General features: G+C 50.5%; 1 protein-coding gene across 4 annotated transcripts in view; it reads right to left on the bottom strand.

Annotated features, from left to right (window-relative positions):
• Positions 1–2006: 2006 nt before the first annotated feature.
• The window catches only part of RNF24 (ring finger protein 24), a 29369-nt gene continuing 11840 nt past the window's right edge, over positions 2007–19535 (bottom strand). For 3 of the 4 annotated variants that reach the window (XM_059470341.1, XM_059470343.1, XM_059470340.1), the window contains 5 exons: positions 12880–13029; positions 7098–7140; positions 6267–6308; positions 3953–4032; positions 2007–2267 (listed from right to left, as the gene is read on the bottom strand). In XM_059470341.1, coding sequence (XP_059326324.1) covers positions 2129–2267; positions 3953–4032; positions 6267–6308; positions 7098–7140; positions 12880–13022 — 447 coding nt within the window. In that variant the 5' untranslated portion in view covers positions 13023–13029 and the 3' untranslated portion in view covers positions 2007–2128. Of the gene's footprint in view, positions 2268–3952; positions 4033–6266; positions 6309–7097; positions 7141–12879; positions 13030–14354; positions 14591–19535 lie in introns of those variants that run through there. The other variant, XM_059470342.1, reaches the window with a different exon arrangement.

Here is a 19535-nt window from a genome sequence, read left to right as displayed (position 1 = left end):
AGAGCAGGAGCTGTGGGGTGGAAACACCAAAAATAACTGTTCTGTGCAGCTCTGTGGGAGATCCAGACTTTGTCCCAGCAGGGGGAAGGCACCCAGCGAGTTCACCATCCCAAAAATGGCAGCACAATCCCTGGGGAGCCTTCTGGAGAAGGTGAACAGGACATTGAGGGACAGCTTCCCACTGCCAGAGGGCAGGGAGAGATGGGATAGTGGGAAGGAATTCTGCCCTGTGAGGGTGGGGGAGGCCCTGGAATGGATTTCCCAGAGCAGCTGTGGCTGCCCCCGGATCCCTGGAAGTGTCCAAGGCCAGGCTGGAGCAGCCTGGGGTAGTGGAAGGTTCTTGGTCATGTCGGGGTGAAATGGGATGGGATTTAAGGTTCCTGCTCATCCCAAGGATTCCAGGTGGATCCGGCACTAGAGGGCAGCAGCCCCGCAGGCAGGGACGGGGACAGGGACAGCGGGACAGGACACGCGGGGGTCCCGCTTTCCCCTTCACACCGGGGCCCTGCAGGGACCCCAGCCCGAGGTGACCCCAGCTCGGCCACCCCATGGGCACAACCCAGGGGGACTTTGGCACCCGCCTGGCCAAGCCTTGAGGAGGAGGAGGAGTGGGACAAAGTGAGCAGGGAACGGGGCTGGAGCTGAACCCTGCCCTGCCCTGAGGGAGGTCGGCATTAGGCATTTGGGGTGGGATTTGGGCTGGGAAGAGGAATATCCTCTCCCTAAGCAAGGAAACTCACCTGGATCCTGCACAATCCCTCTTAGCTGGGGGTTTTGGGGTGCTCTGCATCCCCATGGGGTGCTGTCCCCATAGTCTCTGCTCTGGGACATGGACAACGTGACCCCAACCCCAAACCTGCCCATCTGTGTCCTTTTCCTGCTGGGGACATCCCCATGGTGACAGCGAACAAGGGAAGGGGGACAGACCCCCTGCAAACACACCCCCGCTTCCAAAACCTGCTTTTATTTACAATTCAAGTCAAATCACATGCAAACTCTTGGTTGTTTTTTTTTTTTTTTTTTCTTTCCTGGTTTTTCCTTAAGAAGAGTGTGATTAGCAAAAAAGACGCATTATTAGAATTTTCAAATAGCAATTAAATATACAAAAATAGAGCTTACAAAAAAACCAAACAAACAAGAGGAAAAAAAAAAACCAAAAAAAAAAAACCAAAACCAGCGAATGTTTTAAAAAATATTCTGCTGCAGAATTTGTAGTGTACAAACACGTCTATGAGGCTCCACGCTCCATAAACAGTCCCGGGTTTTTTTAGGGAGGGGGGACGGCACCAGGAGCCCCCCCAGCCCTGCCCCGGGAATACTGACACCCCCTCCCCACCCCGGGAATGCGACAGCTGAGGACAGCAGGGGACACCAAAAACCCGGAGAGGCCAGGGGGTGGCCCAGCTCCCCCAGGCGCTGATGGGGTTCGGGTGTTTTGGCAAGGGGAACCCGAAGAGCCCGGCTGGAAGGGCCGGGATGATCCCACAGGATCGGCCGCGATTGCAGCTGCCCGGCGGGGATGATCCCACAGGATCGGCCGCGATTGCCGCTGCCCGGCCGGGATCGCTGCTGCCCCCCGCGCCGTGGCTCTCGCCGGCGCCCCCTTCCAGGAGCTCCAGGCCCCTGAGGTAGCCGAGGAGGAGGGACAGCCACCCTCAGGAGGGTGAGGGGAATCCAAACCCGGGAGACCCCGCACGGCCACCACCAGGGGTGACAGCGGGTGCCGAGGGGACACCCGACTCCAGGGGCGAGACCCCTTTCCTGCCGGGAGCCGCAAAGGCGAAGGAACCGAAGGCGAGGAGGAGGGAGCAGAACCGGCCGCGACGCTCGGGGCCCGCCCCGTTCGGGGCAGCAGTGCCGGAGCTCGGGGCCGTGGAGCTCCCGGAGCTCGCCGGGTGCCCCCTTCGCTTCCCGGCGGCCGCGGGGCTGCAGGAGGGAGGTGCTGGAAGAAGGAGGTCGTGCCGAGGACGCCGAGGACGCCGAGTCCCCTCCCGGCCCTGGCGGAGGATCCGAGCCCAGGCTTCATCCCGGCGGGATTCGGGGCCGCTCCGCTGCGGCCCAAGTGCTTTGGTTGTGTCCGAGCGCCGCGGGCGGGCGCGGCCGGGCCCGGCCCGGGACGGACGATGCTCTATACGATGTTCTGCGAGCCGGGCAGCGGCCCCTGCGGCGGGCCCGGGTCCGGCTTGCCGTGCAGCTGCGCCAGCTGCAGCACCGGCATGTTACACAGGGGACACACCTTCCGCACCTCCAGCCACTTGATGAGGCACCTGCGGACACCGGACACCGGGCGTCAGTGGGGACACACGTGACATCAGAGGGGACATGCCTGACATCAGTGGGGACACATCTGATGTCAGTGGGAACACACCTGACATTGATGGGGACTCAGCTGATATCGATGGGGACACACCTGCTACAGGTGGGGACACACATGACATCAGTGAGGACATGCCTGACATCACTGGGGACACCTGACATCACTAGGGACACACCTGATGTCAGTGAGGACATGCCTGGCATTGATGGGGACATGCCTGACATTGATGGGGACACACATGTCTGACATCACTGGGGACACACCAGACATTGATGGAGACACACCTGACATCAGTGGGGACACGCCTGGCATTGACGGGGACATGCCTGACATTGATGGGGACACATGTGACATCACTGGGGACACGCCTGACATTGATGGGGACACATGTGACATCACTGGGGACACACCTGACATTGATGGGGACACATGTGACATCACTGGGGACACGCCTGACATTGATGGGGACACACCTGACATTGATGTGCAGCTGCTAAAATCCCCCAGGCCCCTTTACCTGCCCTGGAGCTTTGCTGCTGCCCAGTTTTAAATTCACCATTTGGATGCCTTTATGTTTTATTGGGATTTTTTGAGGGGGTTCTCTGTGTTTATATATAGGGATTTTGTATAGATATGTTTTGTGTATTATTTATATGTCTAATACATTTTTATAGATTATATTTATAGTTATAGGTAAATGTTATATAATAGGGATATAAAATGCATACACCTACCAAAAATAAACAAAATATATACATAAAAGGTGTCTGTGAAATCATAGACACAGAATCTGTAAATAATATACCAATAATACACAATCATATATATAATGTGTATGGATAAATAAAAATAAAAATTATGTAAATAACTCTGATGTAATCATACCATTATGGATGTTATGTATTACATATAATTATATATTATGTTATATATTATAATATATATTATAGTTTTAGATAGTATATCCAGTATATATAGCACAGTATATATATATATACATTTAATATATACATTATATATATTATATATTATGTAATTATAATTATATATAATATATAAAATATGTCTTATAATATATATTATATATTAATATATATAATATATATTGTATTTTTAGATATAGTTTTAGATAGTATATCCAGCATATATAGTATAGTGTATATATAAATGTATAAACATGTAAAATACATAAATATAAATATATAATGTTTTAAATCTATATAATGTATATATAAACATACAGAGAATATAAAAATATCTGTAATAGATAGTAGGATATGCTGTAGTTTTAACATATGGAATATTATATAGTACAGTTATTATTACTATTATTATTATTATTATTGTTATTGTTATTATTGGTTTGCTTTCTATAAACCACACCTATATATATATTTACATTTTTCATGGAATTACAGATTGGCTTGGAAAGGATCCATGAGGATCACCAAGGCCAAGTGCTGACTCAGCACAGGGCATCCTACAAATCCCAGCCCAGCTCCCCAAACTGTCACTCAGTTCTGCAGCTGCCCCAGGTGATCCAAAGGGGTTTTTCCTGCCCCTTTTCCCTTTTCCTGCCCCTTTTCCCTTTTCCTGCCCCTTTTCCCTTTTCCTGCCCCTCCTGCCCACACTTACTTCCTGTGGAAGGCATGTTTGCAGGGACAGATCCCCAGCTCATCCTTGGGCTTGAACTCCTCCAGGCACACGGCACAGATCTGCAGGGGAGGATGCACAGGGAGTGTCAGTGCTCAGGGAGCAACATTTGCAAATAAAAACTACCAGATAGCTAAAATCAGCGAATTATGGACTGGGTTGGGTTGGAAAAGACCTTAAAAACCATCCAGTGTCACCCCATGCCATGGGTAGGGACACCTCCCACTGTCCCAGGGTGCTCCAAGTCCTGTCCAATCTGGCCTTGGACACTTCCAGGGATCCACAGCTTCTCTGGGCACCCTGTGCCAGGGCTTTATCACCCTCAAAGGAATGAAATTTCCCCTAAAGGCTTCCCAAATTTTTCTGCCCAAACTCCAGGATCTCCCTTTCCTGCTGGAAGGGACCACAGAGCCTCCAGGGAACAGCCCCAGAGCTGGGAAGTGTTGGAAGTTTTAGGCTGCAGGGGATGGATCCACAAGGGAACAGCCCCAAAGCTGGGATGGGTTTGAGGTTTTAGGGTGCAGGGGATGGATCCACAAGGGAACAGCCCCAGAGCTGGGATGGGTTTGAGGTTTTAGGCTGCAGGGGGATGGATGTTTGAGGTTTTGGGGTGCAGGGGATGGATCCACACTGGTGCCTGCTCCCTGGGACTGGCTGCATGCACAGGGACACCTCTGGGAAGAGGAAAAGGCAATGGGATTGTTGCCATGCCTGTGCCAGGGTTGGGAAAGCTGCTGGCTGTTTCTTCAGCCAAACCTCCCTCACCCTCCCAGCCAATTCCTCCTGGCTCATTCTGGATATCCCAGGGGGTTTTGGATATTCCTGGGTGGTTTTCCCGACCTCCCTGGCCTGGGATCTCTCAGTGCAGCTGTTGGGGTCCCCCCCTGAGGATCACACACCCTGAGCTCCCCCAGGGCCTGGCAGAGGCAGAATGATGGGAAAAGGGGAAATCCAGAGGCAGAGGCAGGGAGGGAAGGGCTGGGTGGGAGCTTTCCCTGCACAGGGCTCTGGGCAGCCGCCCCATCCTGTTGGAAAATTCCCACCCTCTTCTCTGCTTTCCAGAAACACTGCCTGCAAATGCCAAGGTACAAATCCCCAAAATGGGATTTTTTTAAGCTAAACCCTTCCGGGCTTTTCCAAATCCCAGGGAAGAGCTTGAGCAGCTCTGTCCTCTTCCCCACAGAGGCCTGGTCCTCCCAAAAGCTGGGAGAGCTGCAGACAGCTGGGAACAGAGCTGGAGGAGGAGGGCTGAGCTTATTGAGGCCATTCCCGGCTCTGGCACATTCCCAAATCCCTCCTCCAGCCCATTTCTCACCCCAGGAAGTGCTTTGAAGCCCGTGTGCCGACAAAAACCCACTGCAGGTCGGTTTAAAGGGAGTGGATCAGAAATAGGGGCCTGGAAGAGGGACTGCTCACAACCCCGGGGCCCTTGGGATTTACCCTGGGGGCTGTGGGGAGTCAGGATAAAACGTGGGATGGGCTCTGCTCAGGGGATTAAAATAAAATAAAATAAAATAAAATAAAATAAAATAAAATAAAATAAAATAAAATAAAATAAAATAAAATAAAATAAAATAAAATAAAATAAAATAAAATAAAATAAAATAAAATAAAATAAAATAAAATAAAATAAAATAAAATAATGGTTTAGAAACAACTGGAGCTGGTGCTGAGCACATGAGCAGCCTCGTGCCCAGATGTGGGTGGGCATTTTTGTTATCTCCAGAGGAATAAATCAATCCAGGCCGTGCTTTGACTGGGATTTCAGCAGATTCCTGCTCAAATTCATCAGGAAAAATGGGCTGTGAATAGAAAGGCTCAGCCCCAAAGAGCCTGGAAGGCCATGGAGATAAAGGAAGGTGTTTGAGCCCTTGGGGGGCAGGGAGGGAGGAGGGATTTGCCTCTTGGAAGAGCTGGGGCAGTGAGTTTATCCTGATTGCAGCTTTCCCTGCCCAGGGCTGAGCTGGGCATTGTCACACCCCAGAGGGACGTCCCTGCTCAGGGACACTGTTTATACATGGCCCAGACTGCCTTGGCCTCCCCTTATCCACAGCTTCTTATCACTGTGATAAGAACAACACAATAAATAACAATAAAGATGCAGGAAAAGCCAAGGGGAGCCAGGAGGAGGGAGAGGGTTTCATCCAGATTTTTACAGAGAATCTTTCCCCATTTCCAAAGCCCAGCTGGCTGCATGCTCTGCTCCCAGGGGAGTGGAATTTGAGGGTTTTTCCCCCCTCCCCAGGGTGAGGAAGAGGAGGGAGAGGGAGCTTTTGCTGCCCCGGGATGTGCTCACCTCATGGAGGTTCAGCTCCTTCACCTTCTCCTTGAGTATGACCTGCAAGGCAAAGAGCTGGGGTCAGGACAGAGCTTCTGCCATCAGCATTCCCAGAAAAATCTCCACAAAGGGATCCCACCGAGTGTCCCAGTAGAACTGGAACCCCCCCAGTGAACCCAGCACAGCCAGGGAGCACGAGGGGCCCTGTGCAGGGACAGGGGAAGGGGAAAGATAAAACCACAAGGACCAAATCCAGGAGCTTTCCTCCCAAATTTAACCCTCCTGGGCTCCCATTCATTTTCCCTGCATCCAAGTTGAGCACACAGACAGGGCCATAAATGCAGGACAATTCAGCCCAATTCCACCCAGCTTCCTGCACAGATCAAGGGGTCAGAGGCAGAAAATCCCACAAATCCTGGAGAAAACAGGGCATGGAAGCAGCAGCCTGACACCCACCCCTGGGCTGTGGTTATTTTAACAACAGGTGGGTGCAGGGAAGAGCTGGGCTTGCCATGGAGCTGCTCTCTGGAAAAGCCCTGTGGCTTCAGGAATTTGGAGCAGCCAGATCCAGACCCCACAAAATCAAAGTTTGGTGGTTGGGGGAGTGATGGCATCACTGCTGTGCAGTGGGTGAGGCTGGAGAGGTTGGGATGCTCCAAAGGTGGAGATGTTCCCACTGCTCAGGACCTCAGAGGAAAACTGGGAAACCCAGGGATGAGCAGGTGAGGGATGGTCCTGGCTGGGGACAATAAAATCAGCAGGGACAGGGCCAGAAGCCTCCCAAGGAGAGGAAAATTGATGGATTTGGCACTAGGGAGAAGGGGAAAAAAAGTCAGAGGATCATCTCACCTGTTTGTAGGCGTAAAGCTCTTTGTGTGCCTGATGCCTGAGCCTGCAATGAAACCAGGGAGAAATGTGAGGCCAGGCAAAAACATCAGGATTATTGTAATTCCTCAAACATTCCACTTCCCTCCTTTCCAGCTTTAACATGTTATAGTTCACATTTTTTATTTCAGAAATGAGAATGGCCACAGGAAATGACATGTTTAGGCAGCATTCAGCTTTCCCTGCTGCTGGCAGGGCAATATCTCCATCCCAAAGCACACATCAACCTCACAGTTAAGACCAGAAAAAGTGGGTGAGGAAATCACAGTGTGCCATGAATCCCCTCAGTTTCCAACCCTTCTGCTGGCAATAACTCCAGCACTGAGTGCAGCACCATTTTTCAAGGTGTGGAGGTTCAGACCTGAGCAAAGCCCTGCTCCCACTCCAGCAGGGACAGGGAAGGAGATCCTGACCAGAGGTTTCCCACCAAAGCCCCCATCATGTTGCACTGGGCTCCTCAAACTCAGCCTTATCCTCAATTCTAAAATCAATCAAACCAGGAGCAAAGTGAAGGATGGAGATGAATGGGTTGAGCCTGTTCAAGAACACCTGCTGCAGTGGCAAGTCCAGCAGGAATTTCAGGCCACAAGCAAAGTGCTGCTGGTTCCATCCCCTCCCTCTCCAGTCAGAGCCAGCAGGGAGCTCCACAGGCATCTGCTGGCTGGAGAAACCCATTATGCTCCTAAAATAAATACACTTCAAATTAAAATAACCAATATTGCCCTTCATTACCAGACATGGCATTTAATAAAGTGCTTGGAAAACTCAGGAGGGAAGTCTCCAGGGCTGAAGAGTTGGCCAAGGACTTTCAATACAGAGTCAATGTGTGGCTGCAGGGCTTGGAGAACCACAGGAATATTTTCCCCAACCAGCCCTGAGTGATTTTAGATGGGAAACCCCCTTGCCTGGAATTTCTATTCTGCAAAAATATTTTGAGGGCTGTCTGAAATCCCTGAGTTTCTGGGGATTTTCCAACCCTGCCACGCTGCAGTGGGGGAAGTTATAAAAATGGGATGGAAAAAAATTCCCTTATGTCTGACACCCTCCCACAAAATGTTGTGGGCATTAGAAGGTGAGAGATGGAAAAAAAGGAATTTTAATGCTGCAGGGGGAGATGCACAAAGCTCCTGAGTGCCAAATCTCACAGGGAACCATCCAGCATTGCTGCCTGGCAGGAACCCGCCTGCAGAACCATGGAAAACACCACAGCAGGCAGGGAGGAGGAGGAGAGGAGGAGGAGGAGGAGGAGACTGGGGTCTCATCCCTGTGGCAGTGACCCTGAGCAGAAACATGAGCAGAAGATGCAGAACAATGGAGGGAACAGGATGAAACCGGCCCGAGCCGCGGGGATCCGGCGCTTATGAAACACAGATGGGGACAAGCCAGGCTGGAGCCACAGGAAGGGAAAACTGCAATGGGAATGGGAATGGGAAGCAGCTTCCCCCTGTATGGAGCACTGAGAGGCCACCAAGGGTTTGGCCCCCATGAGCACAAGGCACTGGAGCACCTTGGGGCAGTGTGGGGGTACCAGTTGTGGAGTTTTTTGGGTTCTGCATTTAAGGCACTTGAGACAGTGTTTATTATTTCTTATCAGTAAAACAGTCTCACTGCTGGGAGTTCAGCGGCAAGGCACAAAATGGCCAACAATCTCTTGTTCCAAGGTCTTTTCAGACTAAACTATCCAGTTAAGAGCTGGCACCTGGATTATTTTCCCTTTTAACCCAATAACTGATCCCGCAGAGCTCACAATGCAGACTTTTCTGCCCAAGTACAAAATGCCACCCAAACCCATGGAGAAGGAGGAAGAAGAAGCATGAAGGAGAAACCCAGGATGACACCCTGTGCCCTCCATCTTGCTGCCATCCACAACATAACAAAAATCCCAAACCCTCAATTTCCCACCTACACTACTCTCTATAATCTATTTCACACTTTTGTGGATTCCAGTCTATCTTGAAGTCTGGGAAACTTTCTCCATGAATGAGGGTCAGAGTCAGTGCTGCCCTGGGGGTCAGGGCACCCCAGAGCAGACACAGAAATATTCCCAGTGCTCTGGGTTTCCACAGAGCAGTGGTGGGGAGGAAGTGACCACCTGGCTGTGGATGTGGCAGGAAGCACAGATCTGCAATTTCTTGGACTGGTGCTGAGCAAGACAGGGAGATTTTCCCCCCAAAAAAAACCTTCTCCCTGGAGGATTTGGGGAGCAGCAGAGCACATCTGGTGCTGAAGCGTGCGAGCTCAGCCTGCCCCTCCTTGCTCCCTGAGCCAGGATCCTGGGCCAGATGGGGCCTGGAGCAGCTGTGTGAGGAGCCCCCGATCCTGGCAAGCTCTGTTCCCTCCATCCATGTGGTGTCAAGTGCTGTGACTCCCCAGGAATTCCTGGCAGATGTCTGCCCGAGATAAGGGACCACACAGTGCCTGGCTGCTGATCCTGTGTGTGTCACCCTGTCCCTGCAGGAACAGCTGCCTCTGCTGGGCTCTGGGATCTCTGCTGCAGCAGTGGGAGCTCCCTGCTTCTCTGGGTGACTCAATCACCGGCAGCACGTGAACAACTATGGGGATAAACTGCAGAGGGAAAATGTTTTGCAGGTTTAGTTCTGAGATTTCCATATTAGATGCTTTATAGTAGAAGGAGAAGGGAGGCCCTGGCTTTTTGTCCCATTATTGTGTCGCTGTCCCAGATCAGCCAGGCTCCTTGGGCTCTTCATGGAATCACAGAATTGTTTGGGTTGGAAAAGCTCTCTAAGATCATCCAGTCCCCCAGCACTGCCAAGGCCACCCTTGCCCCATGTCCCCAGGTGCCACCTCCACATGGCTTCTAAATCCTCACAGGGATGGGGACTCTACCACTGCCCTGGGCAGCTGTGCCAATGCCTGACCATCCTTTGGGTGAAGAAATTTTCCCAATATCCAATCTAAAGCTCCCCTGGCCCAGCCTGAGGCCGTTCCCTCTCCTCCTGTCCCAGTTCCTGGCTGTCCCCTCCTGTCAGGAGCTGTGCAGAGCCACAAGGGCCCCCCTGATCCCCCTTTGCTCCAGGCTGAGCCCCTTCCCAGCTCCCTCAGCCTCTCCTGGTGCTCCAGACCCTTCCCCAGCTCTGTTCCTTTCTCTGAACACAAAACCCAACCACTGTGTTGGATCCTGGCAGGTCTGAATGCAGAAGGAAACAACCCAATAAAAAAAAAGACTTTTTAGGTGCTATGTGCCCTGAGCCTGCCAGAGCCTTTGAGCTGCTCCAGGCTGGGCAGGGATGAGCCCTGGATGATCCACAGCAAAGCACAGAAAGAGGGGATGCTGCAGAATTGTCCCACAGTGGGGTGGCATTGCTCAGCTCAGCATCCTTCTGCACTGGGTTTTATGGGACCAAAGGCAACACGAGTTTATCACTTTCATTAATTCACCGGAGATCAGACACGACCAGCTGCCTGCAAAATCTCATTTCCTTGTTCTTCCTTTTTTATCTGTAATTTTGCTGAGCAGAGGCAGCAGCCATGAGGGACCTGAGCTCTGACCTGAGTGGTTTGCAGCACCAGAAAAGCTCGAGGTTCACCTGAACAATACACAGGCAATAATGATTTCTGTTGTGAAACTGGACTCTTGCTTTGAGCCAATCCAATTAAAAATGTCACTTTGGAGCAGGCAGCACAGCCTGTATTGACACAGCAGCAAAGCACAGTCCATATCCTCTCCTTTCCCAGCACATCTTTTATTTAATGCCATCAGCTCTGTGATTTGGGGTGAATACACCTGATATTGGCTCTTCCACACTCTGGATGCTGCAGGGGCTGCTCTGATCCAGAGCAGGAAATGAGAACCAGGGGTGGTGTTTGCCAAATATTTGGAGATGTGGAGTCATGGGAAAGGAGGGAGAGGAAGGGCTGTGTTGATGCTGCACCTATAGGCAAGCCAGGAGCTGCTGTTACCTGCAAAGAACCCCCACAGATGGAAGCAGAGGGGAGCACCCTGTCCTTCTGTTGGTCCCTCTGCCCTCACAGGTGGGTGGTCCTCATCCTGTTGTCCACCTACGATGCTTCCAAAATTCAGACTTTTATATCCCAGATGAGCTGAGATCACAGAGCAGCTTCTGTGGAGGTGGATGCTCCTGGGACACTGGCACAGCTAAAACCCACAGCACAGCAAAACCCTCCCTGATGGGGGCTGCAGGATCCTGTTTTGGTTCTGTTCTGCCAATACAGAGCTAAGGGAGGAGGGCTGAAGGGCCATTTGTGGAGTCTCTCTAGGGTTTTGGGCTATAAAGGGATCACTGGGTGACCTAATCCAAGTCCACATCTATCATGGGTTGCTAAATAGCACCTCAGGAACAGGAGCCAAAATGTCTGGTCCAGAAAGGTCTTGATTTAAAGGCGTGAGGAGACTGAGGACTTGCCACTTCCTTGCTGGCTTCTCTCACCGGTTACTCACCCTCTCTCTCTTACAACACGCCTCCAGCTGCTAAATTTAAAGATTTTCTGGCTTGACCTTCCAGACATTACTCCTTGTTACTCCTTCTTTGGGGCATAACACACCCAGTGAGTGCCCAGGAAAATACTCTCAAAGTGCAAACACCTCTGCAATTTTCTAAGTGAGCCATATAGACTCGAGCTCCACCTGAGCAAAACAAGTCCTTGAGCCCTCTGGTCTATTTTCATACACATTCAAAACACAATTTTCATAATAGTGGGGAAAAAAATTAGGATATGATGGCCAAGCAGCCCAAATCACCCCTCAGTAAACCTGGGTTTGGGCTCATCTGCATGTTTGATGAGGTTTTGCTCCATACAGAACTGAAAATGGGTGGGAATTATCAAGTATTTAGAAGGTTGACATTGAAATCTCATTTCCCTGGTCTGCAAGAGCAGGATAAAATATTTTCAACATCGTCTGGATAGATAACCTGGTAGGACTGGCTGCTGTGGTGCAGGGAGACACTGGGTACCTGTTTTACAGGAACACAGGGAAGGGATGTGATGGATGCACAGCTTGCAGGGAGCTGGGACCAGCTGGAAGGACAAAGGGGAAGGAGAGGGGATGGAAAAGCTGGAGAGGAGAGCTCTGGGAATGCAGAATTTTGGGTACCAGTGCTGGCAGAATGATGACAGATTGAAGCACAGCCTCCTTCCATCTTGGGTTATCAGCACAACTCATCTCCATCACCAGCTCAATTCTCAGGCACTGTGGTTTTCCCCACTTGCCTCATTTTCCCTTGCTCAGGAAGAGTTTCTCCTCTCAATTAGCAGCCCAACAATCTCCCCAATGGCCCATAAAATAATTAAAACAAGCCCCAAACAGGAACAACCTTTCACCCTGCCATCCTGCTCCCCCATTGTCCAGATTAACACATCAACTCTGCATCATTAATCTCCAAACTGTGTCGCTGAAGGAGCAATTTGTGTTCAATAAGCAACGGAGCAGGTATTAAACATTCCTTAGGCACGCAGGACATGAGTTACTCATTACAGAGGGAAATGTGTTCAAACATTAAGCAGAAAGCAGGGACCATGAAACATCCCTTTTCCAGGTGTTCTGAGAAGCTGACCACAATTCCATACCTTTAGTAGCAAATGTGTTTGCTACTCCTGGTTTTAAGTGGATAAAGTCACTGCTTTGTGGGACATCAGGTTGACATAAGATGTGTCAAGGAAATTGGTGCTGCCAAAGAAATAAGGTGCTGCCATTCTCTTTTTGGGATGGAGGGATCAGTGATGGGCCTGGAAGCAGGGAAACTTTTGAGGAACATTATTCCCTTACCTGATCAAGTAGCAACAGAAGAGCAAGCTGAGGATGAAGACGAAGATGGCTGTGCCGAAAACCACGATGTATATGTTGAGAGGAAGGTTCTGGAACCCGATGTTCGGCATCCTGAAACTGTAATGCTGGAAGTCTGAGCTCATGGGTAGGCTGTGGAGACAGGGAGAAAGCACATGGGTGTGACATTCCTCAGAGATGCATTTGCAGACCACTGGTCCCCCTGAATGGATGTGGAAAGGGCTGGAGATTACTTCCCACTCATCTCCCACCTCTTGCCCAAAACCAAGTTCCCATCTTGGTAACCCTGAAAACAAAGCAGGGCTGGATCAGCTGGGGCTGGGATTTTCCTCCTCCCACTGTGAGCTTCTCCTCCAGCTCTTCTCCTTTCACACATCATCCTTCAAGTTAACCACTGGATGAGATGGAGGGTGGGAATTGCATCCAAGCAGCCCAGCTGCAGCCAGCATCCCTCAAACCCTGCAGTAACTTGGTAAAAATACTGAAAGCAGCCAGGAAGCCTTGGAGCAAGTTTGCCTTCCCTTCCCCTCAAGTGGTTTCTAAGACTGACTCCTCATTCCATAGAAATCCTGCAGCAAAATGATCAAAGATGAAAAGGAAGAGGACAAGGATATTTCCAGGACACACAGCAGCGCTGATGAGAGAAATTATGGGGACATTAGGGACTCTGTAAAGGAGGCTTTGTTTGTTTTCCCATCTGACACACGGGTTTGGTGGTTTAAGAGCACTTCTGCAGCTTTCAGCTTTACTCCTCAGCACAGCCCCAGGCTCCTTCCCCCCAGGAAAGCCCCGAGGCACCAGAGAGGGGTGGCCAAGAGGAAGAGGCAGCAATTTTGGCTGTCATGTCCCACGTCTGGGATCCGTGACCAAAACCTCTCTCCCCTTGGAGAGCCCCAGTTAAACCCCGAGCAGCTGTCTGGGATAACAATTTCAGCAAATCCTCTCCCCCAGGATTTTAATTGCTCTTATTTATTATCTCTTATCTTCCTATCATTCTCTGAACCATTTGCCCTCAGATGATCACAACCGTCTGGCCAGGCACAAAGTTCCCCTGTCCCCAGCTTAGAAAAGGAAGTTAAAAATACACCTTGTTTTCCCTCCTGCCCACGGGAGAGCAACGTGGGATGGAGTTTTACAAGCAAGGAAAGTACCTGCAGTCTGAGCCCTTTATTTCCCAAATAAAATCACCAAGGGATAACAAAAGCCTCCCCTGGAGCAGGGAGTTTTCCACGGTGCAGTAATTGCACAGCTCCTCATTTTGCACGGGGCGGGAAGAGGTGGGGAAACCGCAGGATCTGAACCCACACACGCCAGGGAGCGATGCTCCAAAATCCAATCGTCCTCTGAGAGTCCCTTCAAGCAGCATCCTCACTCCCAAATCTCCTTTCCCACTTGAGGCCCCTTTTTTGCCAAACCCTGTGAGCTTTCCTCTGGCTTCCCACGGGGAGCAGACTCACCTCTCATCCCGGCTGCCTCACCGGGGCTGTCCCCTTGCTGAAGGCACCATCCCTGCCAGCCCCAGCACCCGCCCGGAGCCTCCTTGCTCCGGCTGCTTTCAGTTCCCTCCCTCGCTGGAAGTTTCGAGTCGATTTCTGGTAAAGCCTGGATTTGATTAAAGCCTCCAGAGACCAACACCACGCATGTTCAGAACCTCTCCTGGCCAACGTGGAAGCGCTCCGAGCGCTCGGGGAGCCGGCACATCCCCCTGCCAGCGCTGGTGGGGATGGGATTTTATAGCCCAGCAACCACCCAGGAGGCAGCTCACGCTCCTCCACCGACGCCTGTTCCGCTCAGCTGAGCTGGTTTGCTTTGCAAATCAATTTTAAGAAGCCCAATCCAGCCCCCAAACCTTTGTTCCCAGCTCTGGCGGGGTTAATGCGCAGCTCGGAGTCGCGGGCTGGGTTTGGGTTTCACTCCTGTGGGTCAGAGGGGTTTGGGACGGGTCAGGGGCTCCCCTCGGTGACACTTGGGGCATGAGGGTGTTTCAGCTGGAGGACACTGCTCCACCTCACCCTCAGGATGGTAATCACTGCCTCTGGGCAAGGCTGGCTGCCTGCAGCTCCTCTGCCACCCCAGAGAAACGTCCTCAGTCTGGGAAAGCTCCAGGTGAATTTTTGCAAGGAAGGAGAAACAACTCTTGCAACTCTTGGCAACAAAACCAACCAGCACTGGACTGTTGCTTTTCTTCCCTTTCCAACTCTTTTAACTTGTGATGCTCCTCTCAGCAATCCCACTAAGAGATTCTGTGAGTGTGGAACATCCAAGGCTGCATTTGGGGCAGCAAATCCCATCAAGCCAGAAAAATTCCTCATGTTCACCTGAGCTGTGCTGCTCTTGCAGCAGTCCCCATGTCCATGAGCACAGCTAGGAACCATCACAGACCCCAGCAAATAAACAGAGCTCAGACCAACCCCCAGCACCCCACTTTCCTCTCCAATGGAACCACTTCCCTAATACTTTTCTAATATTTTGCCCCAAAAGAATGTCACAAATGCAGCCATGACCTACCTGCCAGCCATGTCCTGGGGGCTCAGCCTCCTGGGGACAACCCTTCTGTCCCCTGTGGTGCAAATCCAGGGAATCCCACACCAGATTCATCCAACCCCTGTGTGAAATAACCTTCTCCACATTGGAGCTGCCCTGGTCCTCCCTCCCTCCTGCTGCAACAGCTGAGAAATGTTACAGCAAAAAACACGGAGGTTAAAGGGGAAGAATCAGTTAGTCTGCCCAGGATCCAGGAAACTGTTAACTTTAAAAGACTCCAGTGAAATCTGATGATTCCAAGCAGCCAAGCTTTGGGGTTTTTTTTTGTTTTTTTTTTTTTTTTTTTTTTTTTTTTTTTTTTTTTTAAGGGGAGTAGGGGGGAGGGAACTGTATTTTAAGCTGCTTCAGATTTGCAAGGGCGCAGCCAAAAGAAATAAAAAAGGAGCCATAAAGAAGGATGAAAAGTTTCTGGTGCAGAACAAAAGCCTCCCTGTTGCTCTCTGGATGGTCAAGGCGTCTCAGAGCAGGGAGATGATGCTTGTGGGGCATTTTTTGGCCACCAGTAGGTCCCTGAAATTCCTGGGATGGGGGACACAGGCTGCACATAGAAAAGGTAGTCCAGAGAAGCTGTGGCTGCCCCTGGATCACTGGAAGCGTTCAAGATCAGTGTGGATGGGGTTCGGAGCAACCCGGGATACTAGAAGGTGTCCCTGCTCATGGCAGGGGGTGGAATGAGATGAGCTTTAAGGTCCCTTCCAACCCAAATCACTCCATGATTCTGCAATTCCATGATTCTGTGAAAAATAGCAAAGAACAATGGCTCCTTGTCCTGGGATGCAGAGAGGCACAAATGGCAGAACTACCTGAGCTCCTTCCTTACACCCTCCAATGACTCAGCAACGTGGGGCCAAGCACATCCCCATTTCTCCAAGGAGGACAAACCCCAGCTTTAATTAAAAGCCGAAGTGCTGGTTAATGGCCCATCGAGCAGCCAGGGAAGGGAGTGTCACAGGTCAGCGAGCTCCAGCGTGGCACGGCTTTGATTACAGCTGGGCTGTGAAAGGTAAACCTCACCAAGCCACGTCCCAAATTAATCCCCATCACAGCCACAGCAAGCCCTGAATACGTGGGGCCAGCCTCGTACTCAGAATGTTCCTCAGAGATCTCACAGGGATTAATAAAGCACGCAATTGTTTGCTCACAGGTAGAGAAACTGAGGCAGGGAGGAGGAGGGGAGTGAGGCAGAGCTGCGCTCCCTGAAGCCAGGGGGTGCCACTTTAAGCAATGCCATGGGCTGAAAGCTGCAGATTTCTGCTTCCCTGCTGCTTTGCCACAGGGATTGGAACTGTGGGCTCCTTCTTAGGGTTTTACTTATTAAAAGGAGCTGCTTGTCCTTTTTCAAGAAAATTTATTATTATTTATTTATAACATCAGTGCATAAAGAGGCCATGCATGTGCTGTGCATCCTCACACCTAAATACAGCCCACATGCTGGGTGGAGCACTGGCTTCGGCCTCTGCTGTTGTAAATAAACTCCTGTTTTTAGAGGGATTTACTTTATGTTTTCAAGACAAACAACTTTCTCCACAGCGGTTCAAAGCAAACTCAGCCTGAATCTCCTCAGCCATTAACTGGATGGAGCTGGTGGTCCGGGCATCCCACTGGCCAGGCTGGCAAAGCCAACCCAACTCCAGGAGCTTTAAACACCCCTCAGAGCCGGCCACAGGCAGGCCTGAAATCACGAATCTCAGGGAAAAGCGAACGCTAAGCCGTGGCCAAACTCCAAGCTGGAATATTTTATCGATGGGAAAGGTTTCAAGCGGGCGTGAACGGCGTCTCGAGTTTCAAAGGCGTTTCGCAACGTGTTTCAGACAGGTTTAACCAAAAGCCTTATTAACTGGTTGAAAGTTAAACTGGGAGCAGCTGACAAGACCTTTGTGAAACAGCCCAAGTTGTGGTGCAAAGCAGGGTATTCTTCCATGGAATGATTCTACAAGAGGAAGGTTATTTAATGGCTATGACTAACGGGATAATATTTAAAAGAAAAAGATTCTTCCAGGTGTTAAGCAGAAGCCAGAGACACCCTCGTTTAACTTGCAGGGAAAAAATCCCCCTCGTGGACCCCAAAAGCAAAGCAAAGGCCTGACCTCAAGCAGCTGGAAGGAATTTCCTTCAGCTCTGTCTCTGGAGCTGGTCCAGAGCCAGGATCTGCAGTGTGGCGATGGGAAAATCACAGGCAGCTGCAGAGCCAGCCCCAAACCAGCTCTGCCATCACCCCAGAGATGCTTCACCATCACCACACGGCTGCTTCATGGAGCAGGGGAAATCTCAGTGCTGCTCCAGCCAGGAGTGATGGCCTTTGCTGTCCAAAACCAAGGAACAGCAGAACTGAGCATGGGGGGAGAACAAAACCTCTTGGCATGATGCAATTTCAAAGAGCTGCGACGCTGCCATGGGGATGCCACATCCAGTGCCAGCTCTGAGCAGCCAACCTGGCCCAGATCCTTCACTCCACAAACCTGGCAGGGAATGGAGGAGCGTGAGGGATGGTGCAAGGCTTGGCAGGGTTATTGATCAGGGAAAAGGGAACATCCCAACAGGTCCCTCACACCACAAGCAGAGCTGTACCAGGATCCAGCAAAGCTTGGCTGGGGTGATGTAGCACCATTACAGCAACAAAAAGAACTTCTGGATGTCAAACAGTACAAAACCACATTTGTTTAACCCATTTTGGCTGTCTGTAGGCTCAGGGTGCTGGTGGGTTTTTGGTGTGTGCCTGGACATCCAAGGAACCAAACTGACCTCCAAGCACAAACGGCTTTGGACCTTTGATCCCTCCTCCCTGAGAGCGGATCCAATGCTTTTTTTGAACTGGAATCAGGAAATTTCCTGGCTCTGTTCCCCAGCTGGCTGACACCAAACACAAAACCTTAACCCTCTCCAGTGCCTCAGGGCAGGGGACACAGAAAGTGACGTGACAACACCACAAAGCAATTGGAAAAAAACTAGGAAAGTCTAAAGAGAGCAACATCCGGCAGCACGACTGTGCTGCTGCAATTTCCAGCAAGCCCTTCTGATTCCAGGCAGTTGAAGAAACAATTAATCCCAGAACTTTAAAACTGAAGAGAACCTTTAAGTGGGAAAATGTTTTTGCTGCCACTGGCAGAGAAACGTGCAGAAATGGGTCAGCTGCAGCTCCCATCACCCTCTGGAAAGTCAAGTTTTTTCTCCCGGCGCCGTTGGAAAAGCAAACCAGAGGTTTGCTCAGGGCTGATTTTGCAAGTTCCAGGAAAACAGGCAAAAATAAATAGAAAAAAAATAAAATCAATAGCACAATTTAATACAGTCTGGAGGAGGAAGGAGAGTTTGGAGAGCCCTGCCTGAGCTCCCATCAGGAATGAGAGAGTTGGGAATCACTTCCTAGGAGGGTTTGAAGCAGAGCTGGCAGAGCCTCTCTGAAAAACTCACACAAGCTGCCCAAGGACAGCTCCATTCACTGCTCAGAGATGAAATAACACTTGAGGAATTTTTCCCCTTTGGCCTTGGGGATTTGTAATTACTTTTCCCCCCTTTTCCTGGCATGCAGTTCCAACAACGTCACGACCTGGTGAGCTCACTCTTCCTCCCCAAAGTGTGGTGGGAAAGGATGTGCTGCTGCCTCCTCCTGCCCCCAGCCCTCTCTGTACTCCTGAGGTGAAAAGAGGAGGCAGGAGCCATCATCTCCATTTATGGGCTGTTGGTGGCAGGACACACATTATTAAATTTGCGTGTATTTTTGCCCAAAAAGAGCAATGAGAGCACAGGCAAGTGGGAATAATCTCCCACTTCATTTGTGGTAGGTTTTCCTCATTCACAGTGTTCCTCAATAAACAGGTTCCTTGGGGAGCACAAATTGGAAACTCCATGAGAAGCACTCAGCCTACACAGCTGAAGGGTCAGAGCACAGAAATTGGTGTGAAACACTCCAGAGAATTTGAAAATTCCTGGGTGATGACACAGAGCTGTGGGAAGCAATGGGGACTCCCAAAATATCACAACTAGAAGAAAAAAAAAAAAAAAAATCCCACTTTGATCAAGGCATCTTCAGGCTGAACCAAAACCAATCACTTTCCATGGAGCCAAAGAGCAACTTGCCCTCTCCACTGTAATACTGA

The sequence above is a fragment of the Ammospiza nelsoni genome, chromosome 4 (genome assembly GCF_027579445.1).
Source record: "Ammospiza nelsoni isolate bAmmNel1 chromosome 4, bAmmNel1.pri, whole genome shotgun sequence".
Classification (NCBI taxonomy): domain Eukaryota; kingdom Metazoa; phylum Chordata; class Aves; order Passeriformes; family Passerellidae; genus Ammospiza; species Ammospiza nelsoni.
Note: the sequence above shows the minus strand (reverse complement) of the source record. Positions and strands in the feature narration are given on the sequence as shown.